The following is a 13,303-nucleotide window of genomic DNA, read 5'->3' on the forward strand; positions in this document are numbered from 1 at the left end:
AACTAGAAATGATTAGATTTTGGTCCCCCTAGTGGCTTCCCTTGGTACTGCAGCGCAACTTCCGGTTTTGATATCTCGCGATCTGGACATGCTAGGGTCATGAAATCATGGAAGGTAGCTCTCGTGCTTGGGAAGAAGTCATATGAGTTTGGGCCCCCTAGCGGCTTGTTCTGGAACTACAGGGCACTTTCTGGCGAAATGTTTAAAAGCCAATAAGTCCAGACAGGAACAACATATTTTCATTATTTTTGGTGTGTAGGTAGCTGAGAGAGAAATGTACATAATTAAATGCAAATTATGCAAATGAGGACTTTATTTGCATGATTAATGAGGAAATTCTATAATTACAGTGTTTTACATTATACTACTTACATGTAACCTATGGCAGGCGGAACTTCAACAGATACTAATTATGCAAATGATGACCTAATTTGCATAATTAATGCGAAAATTCTATGATTTCGTAATGGTGAATGATGAAAATGTCATACTTGGGACATCTGTAAGTTAATCAAAAGTTAACATACATCATGATGCATATATCATGTTAATGCAGAGGTCATTTGCACGATTAAAGAAGGAATTTACATTTACATATCAAGATCATATTTCATGGAGGTATGAGTTCTCGGAATTCTAGTATTTAATATTTGTCTTAAACTTGCATATGTACTGGATGGCACTACGTAAATTTCTATTAGATATAAAATGCTCATCTGATGAACACTTGTATAGCAAAACTGAAGATTCTGAAGAATCTGTGCTTAACACCATAATTGCAACTCAGTATCTGTATTTTTAATTAGATTACAACGCATGTGAGGTTATTTAACACAAGTTATAATTTCCATAATTCAGAAGAGAGAGAACCATTGGAGGTGTTGCACATAAGAGATGGAGACATCGTCAAGGTAGATGTTGATGCAGAAACCTTCAAGACTAATCAAGTCTGCCACGGGGGATATGTGGACAGGATGGAGAAGGTAATTATTAGTACTGAGTAGTTAATGTTAAGTAAACGTTTCTTACATGTATATAGGGGTCCCTGGCTATTATGCACGGCATTCTCTATTTTTGCAATGAGAGTTATGGTTTATGTCAACTTATGCTTTAGGCCTTAATAGTAGCACTTAAGTCGGCAAGAGGGTTTTATTTTCCAATAGCTACATAGATTATTTTGATAGATATATAATTAGCTGAATTTTGACATGTAACATGAAAGATATCAGAACCTATAAAATCACTTTCAATATGTAATATACTCCACCCATGCACCCGTGTGTGTGTAATTGCACTAAACACCAGGTCCTGTTTCTTGTATTGACAGTCAGTGGAGGATTTTGGCGTTGTCCATCATTTGGACATTGATGGTGATGCTGTGGTCTATTACCCAGATGGCACTAGGTACATTGTATTTAATTTCAACTGACGAAGGCCTGTTTGCTATTAAGCTTTTAATTGTGTTAAAGGCTTGTTTACCATTAAGCGTTTGATTGAACACAATACAATGTAGATAATACAACTAAACCATTTTGCCATTTGTTTTAGCACCAAATTAAAGTACCAATTAAAGCATTACGTACTACCAACTTGTCAACGTTCCTATTTGCTCTATATTTAGAAAAATCGAATTTTTCTATCAAAATGAGCAGTATAGCTTATGAGTCTGTGAGAACCATAGGGCATGTTGGGCAGCAATACAAATATTGACCTCTCAGTCAAACTCAGTGTAGTAACTCAAACTCACTACGCGATTTTAATAAGCAAAGGTTAACAGGTCTCCGAGTCCAATTTAATATAACCGTGGATCTCAGGCAAACTTATGGTTCTCCCTCTAGTAACTCTGAAATATGATAATTAACAAATTTACTGGGAGTGAGAGAATAAAGTTTTTTACTGACTGACTGATTTCTATTTGTATTTTATCAAGGTGGTGCATTAATGCCATGAGTTTGGGGAAAGTGGACCCGGCAGAGTGTGGCCAGATAGACGTCAGCTGTGTGCTGGAGGTTGCAGACTGGGTCAAAGTTGAGGCTGACAAGGACAAGATCAAACGTGTTCAGGAAAGGACGGACAGCATCAAATGGCAAGAGGGGTACTACAAGGTGAACTATTTTTTTTCTTAATACCCGATGTTATTTAATTTAGATACATCGTCAAGAAATCATGTAAGAGCCACTGTCCACAGAGGCAGCAACCGAACAAATAAGTTACCAAAAATCTCATTAGTTAAAACTAATTTCTCTGCCTTTCAATTCAATTGCAATATTGAATATTATATGAAGTCATAGATTAGTTCATAGGATTACCATGTAGGGGCAAGGGGGTACCATGCAGTGATACGATGTATGGTATTATAATAATATTTCTCTTACCAGCCAAGAAGGATATGTTTTCAGAGTGTTTTCGTGTGTTTGTGAAATTTGTATTAAGAAAGTCAAATTACTCAATAATGTAATCACCACCTGACTTGAACTCCTACTATATAATGAAAACAACCTTTCGACAGGTTGACCCATATATTTGTTTTCTATGAACACGTGCTTATTGTAGGAGTTCATAGCAATTGGGTCCTTGGGCTATTTCTTACAGTGTAAACTAATTAAATAAACCTTGCTTTTTAGACTGCTGGAAAGGTGGGCCAAGTGAGAACCACATACCCATTCAACGATGTGATAACTGTGCAGATCGAGGGTAGTGGGTATCCCCTGAATCCGAAGCTCCTCCGACGAGCAAGCCCGGCAGGTATGAGACAGTATTCTCCCCTGGAGAACTGAACGAAATGTTTGTTCAAAAGGTGGATGTGAATGTTCTTACGCACCGGGGGGAGGGATGGATGTGTGTAAGATGCTTATGTGGACAGAAAAGTTTTGATGTGCACTAGGGATAGCTAGGGATGGAATGGGTAGGAAGAGGTCATTCAGCGCCAGTAACAGATGGATGTGTGGATGTTATTCGGCGTCAGGGAAATGCGTGGGTGTGAGAATGTTGTTCATTAGGACAGGAAGGGAAAGAATAAGATATTAATTCACAAAGTTATATTCTAGTAACTGAAATATTATCTTTTCATTTTCTAAGACCTGAAAGAGGTATTTGGATCTGGTGATATAAAAAATCCAGGCTTCACTAGAGGAGACCTCGTGAAGATTGCTGTGGACATGAACAGGCTGAGAATTCTGCAGGATGGACATGGTGGATTTGTGGACAAAATGGAAGAGGTATTTAAGTGTGCGCATATGTATCATCAATGTATCAAGTTTAGTCAGTATGACCTAAACAAAATAAAGAAAACCTCATATTATGGTACATGAATTTTACCTTTTTTCCAAATCAGAGGAAAATAACTTGGTTGAATGCGGAAAACTAGATTGGTATGACCTAATGTTTCGCGTATTTCATCATGTTGATGAAAGACTATACACGCGAGTCGTGGCAGCATTTGGGTTTGAAAGTTGATAAATACGCCAAGACAATAGAAAGTTAAATTAACCCTTTTCTCAATTTCAGTTACTTGAACTTGTAGGATGCGTGAGCTTCATCGACCGGGATGGCGATGTCTATGTTCGTTTCAGCATCAGAAGGTAAGTTTATGTAATTACATCTAGGTTTATATTTAAAAGAAATTAATGATACCGGTATGTATGTTGTATTGCATAAAAATGTCATGTCTATTTTGTACCCTTCAAATTATGTAATTTTAGCCGTATTAGCTATTTGCACAATCCGTGCTTAAATGTTGTTAATCCAAAGGAACACAGGATCCAATAGAAGTAAATTTGGTTGCAGATTGACAGAAAACGTAAGAGTGCTCAAATACTAATCCTTTCTGGATGGAGTTTGGGAAGAGCCATGATTTGGTATGTTAAGTACAAAACCCATGCCATTGAATAAAATTAAAATCAATCCACTCATTATTTACTTTAAATCTTATCTGTATCATTTCAGGCTGTGCTTCAACCCATTTTCTCTGACCAAGATAACCCCAGAAGAGGACACATTCCAGGTTGGAGACTTGTTAATGATTGAGTCAGATCGGAAACGATTCCAGGAGCTCCAAAGACCAGCAAAACATGGAAGATATAACCACAAAATGCTTTCGGTATGAAATCCTTTTTTTAACAATACGTTTACATTATCATATTCTGCACCCAAGCTGCAAAGGCATTGCTTTGTTTGTACCTGCCAGCATGGGGTAAAATTCAGTTTTATTAATGGTATTTGTCCTAATTAGATTTTTTTTATTAGTATTAAGCACCATGCATATCAGATAAACATAGTATCGTGTTAAAAGTATCATGTTAAGTATCATGTCAGATAAACATGGTGCATGTTTAATTTTAGAAACAATCGATGTGATAATGATAGAATGGCCGAGATGAAGTACCTTATTCAGACAGAAACGTTTGTTCACAAATTCACAAAATTCCCCTCTCCCCTTAATGTAGGCCTGTGGAAAAGTTGGAAGGCTGCAGAATGTAATAAGCCATGACAGAGTGAGAGTGAAGGTCTTAGGAAGGACATGGGTCCTAAACCCGCAGCTGGTAACCAGAACAGGGAACCCAGGACTTGGTGAGTGAACATCTTTATTCATAACAAGTCTTCCTCTTGTGAACAACGTTTGATAGATGAATTCACAAGACTAAATTTTGTGTTTAACTATGTCTATATGATTACATATAATGTAAAATACTGCTCTTTTGCTGTCGAAAAGGTGGTATTTCTAGCCCTCAACTGTATCAAGGCATTTAGCACTCCAAACTGTTTCAATGGTTGTCGTTGGTAATCCGTTTTAGGTACTGGTGACTGGAAATCAGCTACAATCTGTGCTCCAAACAAGCATGACTGGAGCACAGGCCGCTGCCTGGTGTGTGTCAAATGTGGGGAATGTACTCACTATGGGAGGTTGTGCCCCGCTCGAGAGAAACCAGGACGATACCCTGGCAGGTTTGTGAAATTTAATGGGTTGAATGTTAGTCATACAATGTATTAATATGACATGGTCTGTCAGTGATAGCCTAAGGTTGCGAATAACTTTTAATGACATTCAATTAAATTAAGTAGAATTCATTCAGTGCACATTTGAAAACTTTTTTTTATTCCATGTTTCTAAGACTTAGTAAGATGCGTACAATACTGCCACATCAATAAGGAACGGTATCATATTGCTTTAAATCATTTTGTAAGGATATCCTGAGAGCTCTGAATTCTTTCCCTTACAACTCTTACCGAAAAAGTAAATGCATTTGATCACGTATACACATAGCGATGAAAAAATGGCATGATCAGCATGTGCCTATTTGCAGATGCTGAATGGGCATAGGCAATAAAAATACATATTATATATACATTTTTGTGCTGTACTGTTTGCATATAACAATATTCTTATTTCATAACCAAAACTGAACTAGTACTGATGGTTTGACAGTATGCCTCAATATGTTTCCTTAATTATTGCACGACCAACTAGATGAAGATATTGACGAACATATACATGTATACACAATATCTATTTGCTACTTCAGTTTATGCGGTTGTGGGAATGGCCATGCAGGCTGCGATGACTGTGGAACGTGCAGAGGATGTGCAGGAGAGATACAGATTCATGAGGACATAGAATCTAATGGTAAAGATGGCTGGCAAGGGGATGCAATGGAGAAGCTAGGTGGAGGTGAGATTGTCACTGAATCTGAATCTGAAAAATTATCTTATGTATTGGACATAAATAACTGGCTTTTTATCATAAAATCAACAGCTAGAGATAAAATCACGTATGTAGTTTATGACAGGTGAAACATTAACCAATTATGCAAATAAGGATACCAATTATTCAAATTCAAATTTTTTATTCGGCAAGGCTCTCTCGGGCAAATACCCGAATTTCGTCCTTATTACACGTACACAACACATTAAAAACAATGATTTGTTACACTCTTTTATACACATGAAACATGGCAAATACACTATCAAAACATTTCGAAAACGAATGCAAATAAGGACCTTATTTGCAATAACTAATAAGACAATACCAAGCAAAGGATCATAATTTAAATAGAAATGGTCATCACTTAAAGTAGTTCATGCTAAGTTTATAACGGAATTAGACGTGCCTTTTTCATACATTCAACATTCATGAAAATGATTTCTTCTTTCTAAATAGAACACCAACCAACTTCAAGTGAAAAGACAGCTGCACATAAAGTGATCTCTGCTGTTCTTAAGAAGATGAGTCAGGCTATAGATCTGATGAAGAAGAGTGGAGATGAACAATCCACAGATGCAGCAAACATGAAAACTGTCTTGGAGAATGATTTTCTCCTACCATTCACAAAGTATGCAAGCAGCACACACAAGAAGCTGATGGGAGACCATCTGGCCAATATCAATGCAGCTCCAGTTCTGTTAGATCAGTACTTGAAATGTGTGCCTGCTGAAGACATCCAGGGACGAGATGACCTTAGAAACTCCCAGTTTGATCATGAGTGTCTCCAGCTACTGCGAGAACTCCTCATCCATTGCACAAACGGCAGCTTTGAGTTCTGCCGAACAGTGGGAAGATGCAATCTTCTTGCTACACTTCTACAGGACCTTTCTACATTCCACAGGAGGAAGCAAAATGATGTGAGTTATACTAAATATCCGCTTCACACTACTATATCAAATGCTTCATTCCACCTGGTTGTGTCTGACTTTTGCTGATTCGGAATAGGTGTGAAGGTTTGGATAGAGGGTTGTTCTGATAAATGCGATATCTTTAGCATACTTACTACTTAATCTCTATCTGAATACTAACAAAGTACTAATCATAATGCTTTTCTTGAATTTTTAGACGACATGGCCAGCAATCCATTCACTTGTTACAATCCTCTCCAACTGTGCAAGAGTCCCCGAGAACCAAGAATACTTTTCCAGCTGCAATGTAGTGAGCATTTTAACACCTTACCTGAGAAGCAAAGATGAGGGAGTCAGGATCACCACACTTTCCTGCCTAGCCTTCATCGTAGAGGAGGACAACCTGCATTTCATCCGACTGAATGTGGACATGACAGAGCTGATTGTGTCTCTTCTGAGGGATGCTCTTGACAATCCTGACCATGTCACGACAAGAGGAGGCTTTCAGTATCCTGCCTTGCAGGTTACCACCATCATAAGTGTTCTTGTCCGTAATGAACAAAACAAACTGATACTTGTTAAAAACGGCGTGCTGGACTTGCTCATCAAGCAAGTAGAAATGGGTGATGGTGGAGAGAAGGAGTCTGCACTTCTGTGCATTAGGAAGTTGGCCGACAGTAAGCTCACCAGTGGCATCATCAAAAGGGAGACCAAAGTGAAAAAACTGCTGCTTTCGATGACGGGAGACAGAAAGTTATCAAAGCCTGTGCGAGATGCAGTGGCAATGACTGTAGATGTCTTGGAGCATGGCCCACCCCAAGAAACGAAAGGTGAGTAAATAATTACCTCTGCGAAATGGGTTATTTTTCTAGCACACCCCCACGATTTGTTGAAAGTGTGCATATAATTTTCTCTAAATCTTGGCCTTATTAAGTCTGAACACACCTGAACCAAAATCTAAAAATGTAGAAGGATACACAGCATCTGTAATACATTATGAATTATTTATGATATCAATTAATATTGGAATTTTCTTTGCTACAGAACCAACCCCAGGGCAAGGGAATATCAGCACTATCAAATGCACTGACCTGCTAGTCGACACAAAAACACCCCTCGGAGGTGGTGGTTTTGGCCTCGTGTTCAGAGGCTATCACAGGAGGTGGATGATGAATGTGGCTGTGAAGAGACTCCTTCCACTACCAAGAGATCAGAAGTTGAGGTTGGACTGCATAATTCTGTTGTTTGCAAATAATTACCACGATGACATTAAACAGAAAAAATGCATTTCATACCTAGCAAATAGTGTATTTGACGAGGAAAAACAAAGGCACCACTAAGTACATGTAGCTATAATGCCTGTGTCATTCATCCTGTGGCGTCAGGTAGTTAAAACGTGCATTGTGCAAATACACCATTACAGTGAGTCTGCATTGTTTCTTAATTTGCCATTCCCAACACCAGTCACACTGCGATTAGCCAGAAGGAAAGTAATATAATCATCAGTTCAGTTCAGTTCAGTTCAGGGCATCCTCTTTTGAGGTGCCATTCATAGTGTCTCTCCACGTGACTCTGTCGCGCATGCCCCTTAACATCTTAATCATCTTGCCCCTTAACCCAGATAGATTATGTTACCTTTAACATTTTCTCCCTTTATAACCAGGAAAACAATGTATCTCTGCTACCATCCTCCAGGCCCAGGAGACAAAACTACCTTCTACTCGATCCCCACTACAGTCAATACTGTAGTCCCGAACGTGACTTAAGCCTGTAAGGCATTCTTGTTTGAAAAAAAAGCATCAACGGTTAGTAAATATTAGTGATAGATGGTTTCATTATTTTTTGTCATTATTTTCAGCGTCACTAAAGCTCTGATTGAGGAAGCCAATTTCATGCGATGTGCCCAAAATGCCTACCGTTTCATCGTGCCGCTCTACGGCGTGTGTGTTGAGGAGGAACTGACTGCCCTCGTGATGGACTTCATGGAGAATGGGTCTGTGAGTGACTTGATGTCTCGTGTCAAACATGTACCCTGGGCCTTGAGATGGAGAATCATACATGAGACAATCCTGGGGATGAACTTCCTCCACTCAATGGATCCACAGATCATCCATCATGACCTGAAGTCTCAGAATATCCTGCTGGATCAAGACTTCCATGCCAAGGTAAATTTGCTACGCAATGTAATAACACTTTTTATCTGGCTTTTATTTTTTATCACGCTTTCATACTTAGCCACATGTGTAAGGTTATGATCTATCTGACAGTGTATATCTATCCATCTCTCTTTCTATTCACCTATCTCTGCATGTATCTACTAGTATCTATTTATATATTTATCGAGATAGATAGATAGATAGATAGATACTTACAGATAGATAGATACAGATGGATAGATAGATATATAGATAGATACATGTAGATAGATATAGATGGATAGATAGATAGATAGATAACAATTACAATGGCCATGAAACCTTACAGAGCCAAGTGATGTCCTTTACTTTGAAATTACTTGGAACTGATCAAAACACTTGATATTATCCACAGATCTCTGATTTTGGTCTATCTAAGTACAAAAACCTGGCAAGTAAATCTTACGGAAGTAAGGAGTGTCTTGCTGGTACAATGACACACATTCCTCCAGAGAACTTCATCAACGTCCACCTAAAACCTGGAGAAAAGTTTGATGTGTACAGGTAAGCAACAATTCGTAAAACTCGTATTTCCCAAGAACTATCGTAGAGTATCAGTATCAGATCATCCTTGGCGCACCAACGGTGGAAAAATTTAATCTGACAAGGAAGACTTTTTTGGCCCAGGTCAAGATGAGTCAGTTGGTACGTTCCAAGAATATACTAATGGATCCAAGGATAAAATAAACATTTTTTAATGAATTCAGAGCGTAATGATTTCATGGGTGCCATTGCCATTGAGATTCACCTGTTAAGGAGCACATGTTAAGGAAGCCATTGCAGAATAAGTTTCGGAATTAAAAAAGAACAAGACTACATAATGATTCAACAAATATGTCAATATAGAAATCATCAAGATTCATGAAGTAGACCATTATCAAGCGGTAAACTCATATCTAAAGACATTCAATGGTACATAGTTTGGAATTCGTTTCATTTTTTTCAGTAATGATTTTCCATTTTGTCTTTTTACTCAGCTTTGGAATACTGATATGGGAGATTCTGACAGGGCAGACACCTTATGGAAGTAAGTTTCAAATGGTTGTTAAGTTTGTACCTTCAATATGATAAATTCTAGCTTAGGGATGTCACTTTCGTATCTATCTTATAGATAGTGTCTGCACAAATTTGATGCAAATGAGTTTGTTATTTATGCAGTAAAATTACGTATTAAATGGAGAATCTTACATGGAATGTCTAATTGTCTGTGTTTCTTTTTGAATATGACATCAGATGCCTTCAATACTGCTCATATCCGATCGTCTGTCACCGATGGACAGCGGCCTGACAGAAAGGCCATCCCCAAAGAAGGTCCAAATGAGCTCCCATTCTTCATACAGCTGATGGAGGAATGCTGGCATCAACTGCCAAGAGAGAGACCACAGTTTCGAGGTCAGTAACTATTTCGTTACATCAAAAGAATCCTGTATACCATATGTACCATGCATACATTTCCATAAATAGAATACCACATAGCGGATCTCGTAACACCCCCAGTCTCAGCCCTCCTGTGATCAAGTACCTCGGGTTATACGGGATCCATTATGTGGTATTTTTTATACAATACCAACTTTTTTTCTTATTTTCCTTATTTTCTTATGTTGAGAAATATTTTCTTGCCAGGGTGATTTTCAAGAAAATTCAAGAAGCATTCTTGAAAAATTTTGTATGTTGATTCTTACACAAAGAAGTTTATTCTTCTTTTGTCTAAAGAAAAGAAAATATTTCTAATATCATGCTCACCAACAAGAATCTTAAGAATTTTAAGAAAGTTTACGGTACTATTTTCTGCTACAAGAAATCTTTTCTTGTGTACAGAATGGTTTTCTTGCTTCAAGAACAGCTAGCTCTTAGTTCAAAAAATGTTTTCTTGTGTACAGAATTGTTTTCTTGCTACAGCAAGAAAATTCAAGAAACACGTGTTTCTTAAATTTTCTTGCTACGGGGATTCTTGTTCAAAGAATAATTTTCTTTCTATGAGATACATTTTCTTTGTACAAGAAAGAAGAAAGAGATACAAGAAAAACAAGAAAAAGCATTTTTGGTAGTGTATATGGCGGGCTTTAATGACATGTAGGGTATTTAATACGTCATGAGCCGATCTTTTTGAAACAAATTGAAATAGTTTGATACACCATTTTGTATTTACCAAGTAATACTGTAACAGTTTCCATACGCATAATCTGTATTCTAAGATATTTTACATAATGTGTCAACAGAACTTGGTGAGCGAGTGCAGGGTGTAATGCAGCGAACAAATGTGCAGGTTGCAGAGGCAGTATATACAGTGAGGACTGCTCTAGGTAACTATTCTTATATACAATAAATCAGGCAGCCTCAAAATTAGAATGATGTTGAAATAAGTATGAAGGCTCCACTATCACTTCACCCCTTTTGTGTGTAAGGTCTAATGATATGATTGAAATTCACATGATCACATCTATATCAAAACTAAAAAGGAATCCGGGAAAAAGGGACAATTTATTGGTCATTTAATGTAGAAGCATATAATTCCTGTTATCAATTATTGATGTCACCAAAAATAAAATACAGTATTTGCAGTAAATGTTCTTTTGACAACTGTTACGTAATATCTAATCTTGTTACAAATTTTACAGGGAAAGAAGAAAGAGATCCTATTGAAACACAACCGCTTGCTGCAGGTGGCGGTCCCGATGCAAAATAAAAAATCAGAGAAACATCAGCATGGCATCTGTGTTATGTGTAACTGTTACAATAACTGCAGTTATTGAACTCAACGTTAAGTGTACATTACACATAGCATTACATGTAAATTACGAAGAATAATTTCTAATCAATCTTTGACCAATGGTAATTTCATCATTTTTTATTTTGTTGCCGACAAGTTATGATGGCAAATAGCTCCAGTTACAACCTAAGACTTTCGAAAAGGACTAGACCTGTGCTTTGAGATGATAACGGCAAGTCATCAATGTTGAATTTCCCTTTGTTGATTATCATACATTGTGTCATGTATTTGAGATGTGGGTTATTCAACGTATCTTAACTGTATATTAGGAGAACTTTGATTACTTAAATCGAATTCTCTATTCCATAATCTCTTTACATACATGTAGGCTAATTGCACATGACTTATGAATCATGTGATTTTCTGTAAATGTCATATACATATGTAATGGGCAGAAGTCACTTGTAGATTCTGAGGTGCATATTGTGTTTAACTTCTGCATTGATATTCTTGGATTTTTGTGTGATATGCACATATTAAGAAGCAGCACGAATCAAATTTTATCACCTACATTGGATTTGTAAAACTACTGTACCAATATAGTGTTAAGTGTAATGAATAGCTTAATAAGCAAGATTGACATAAGGAACCCTTAGAATCTCACCAATAAATGTTTGGAGTGCCAACTTATGTTGTTGCTTGTTTTTTGTTTGCTTTATTGATTCAAGAGGACTTCACTAGAACTGAGTTAATAATAATAATGAAGAGTTGATTATTCGCCATACCATACTCTGTGTCATTTGTTCAACCTTCATGACCAGGTAGATTTCACAATGAAAGCAACTTTTTTTTTCCCAAACTTTTTTTATTGGCACGCTTGCATTGGTTGTGGGGTTCCCAGAGGATGTCATCCATATAATCAAATCAACATGGCCTAATTATACATGTATGCATGTGTCAAACTCAAGTTACTAGTCATCTACTAGTTAATTATTGAGAAATAAAAGACAGAAAACACCGAGCAGATTATTATTGGAATGAGCAGAGCACTTTGGACTAATGCCTCTGACTATCTACAGCTTAGAGGTACATATACAATCTTTTGTCACAAACTTCTCTGTTACATAGCGGATTATAATGACCCCCAGTGGGGATCTTTACGCTTCGTTAAAAATTGAAAAATCTCAAGATTCATTCTAAAGATCTCAATATTTTAGATGAAATCTTTAGATCTTATAAGACAATCTTGAGATTGTTCATGACAATCTCCAGATCTTTCAGAAAATCTTGAGATGAAAGCAAAAGGTCTCAAGATCTTTCCAAATGTTTTCAAAGTATCTTGAGATTTTTCCAAAGCATCTTGAGATGCTTTAAAAAATATCAAGATTGTTTAAAAGATCTCACGTTTTTTCAAGATTGCTTTAAAAATCTTGATATTTCTTGAAGCATCTCCAGATGCTATGGAAAAATCTCAAGATACTTTGAAAACATTTGGAAAGATCTTGAGACCTTTTGTTTTTATCTCAAGATTTTCTGAAAGATCTGGAGATTGTCATAAAAAAATCTCAATATTGTCTCATAAGATCTCAAGATTTCGTCTAAAATATTGAGATTTTTCAATTTTTAACGAAGCGTGAAGACCCCCACTGGGGGTCATTATGATCCGCTATGTAACAGAGAAGTTTTTGACAAAATATTGGATATGTACCTCTAAGCTGTAAACGGTCAGAGGCATTAGTCCAAAGTGCTCTGCTCATTCCAATAATAATCTGCTCGCTGTTAGAAGCTT

The 13,303-nt window shown here is 37.1% G+C and overlaps 1 protein-coding gene across 2 annotated transcripts in view; it reads left to right on the forward strand.

Moving 5' to 3' along the window:
- Positions 1 to 12,196, forward strand: part of LOC109483957 — a 29,773-nt gene extending 17,577 nt beyond the window's left edge. For both annotated transcript variants that reach the window (XM_019787105.1, XM_019787107.1), the window contains exons 14-32: positions 859 to 983; positions 1,328 to 1,404; positions 1,931 to 2,105; positions 2,625 to 2,745; positions 3,079 to 3,218; positions 3,508 to 3,581; positions 3,946 to 4,099; positions 4,446 to 4,569; positions 4,794 to 4,944; positions 5,523 to 5,668; positions 6,158 to 6,618; positions 6,827 to 7,439; positions 7,654 to 7,831; positions 8,468 to 8,774; positions 9,160 to 9,308; positions 9,782 to 9,831; positions 10,038 to 10,196; positions 11,024 to 11,107; positions 11,423 to 12,196. In XM_019787105.1, the coding sequence (XP_019642664.1) occupies positions 859 to 983; positions 1,328 to 1,404; positions 1,931 to 2,105; positions 2,625 to 2,745; positions 3,079 to 3,218; positions 3,508 to 3,581; positions 3,946 to 4,099; positions 4,446 to 4,569; positions 4,794 to 4,944; positions 5,523 to 5,668; positions 6,158 to 6,618; positions 6,827 to 7,439; positions 7,654 to 7,831; positions 8,468 to 8,774; positions 9,160 to 9,308; positions 9,782 to 9,831; positions 10,038 to 10,196; positions 11,024 to 11,107; positions 11,423 to 11,490 (3,356 nt within the window). In that variant the 3' untranslated portion in view covers positions 11,491 to 12,196. The remainder of the gene's footprint in view (positions 1 to 858; positions 984 to 1,327; positions 1,405 to 1,930; positions 2,106 to 2,624; positions 2,746 to 3,078; positions 3,219 to 3,507; positions 3,582 to 3,945; positions 4,100 to 4,445; positions 4,570 to 4,793; positions 4,945 to 5,522; positions 5,669 to 6,157; positions 6,619 to 6,826; positions 7,440 to 7,653; positions 7,832 to 8,467; positions 8,775 to 9,159; positions 9,309 to 9,781; positions 9,832 to 10,037; positions 10,197 to 11,023; positions 11,108 to 11,422) is intronic.
- The last annotated feature ends 1,107 nt before the right edge of the window (positions 12,197 to 13,303 follow it).

The sequence above is a fragment of the Branchiostoma belcheri genome, unplaced genomic scaffold (genome assembly GCF_001625305.1).
Source record: "Branchiostoma belcheri isolate BF01 breed outbred unplaced genomic scaffold, Haploidv18h27 scaffold67, whole genome shotgun sequence".
Taxonomy (NCBI): domain Eukaryota; kingdom Metazoa; phylum Chordata; class Leptocardii; order Amphioxiformes; family Branchiostomatidae; genus Branchiostoma; species Branchiostoma belcheri.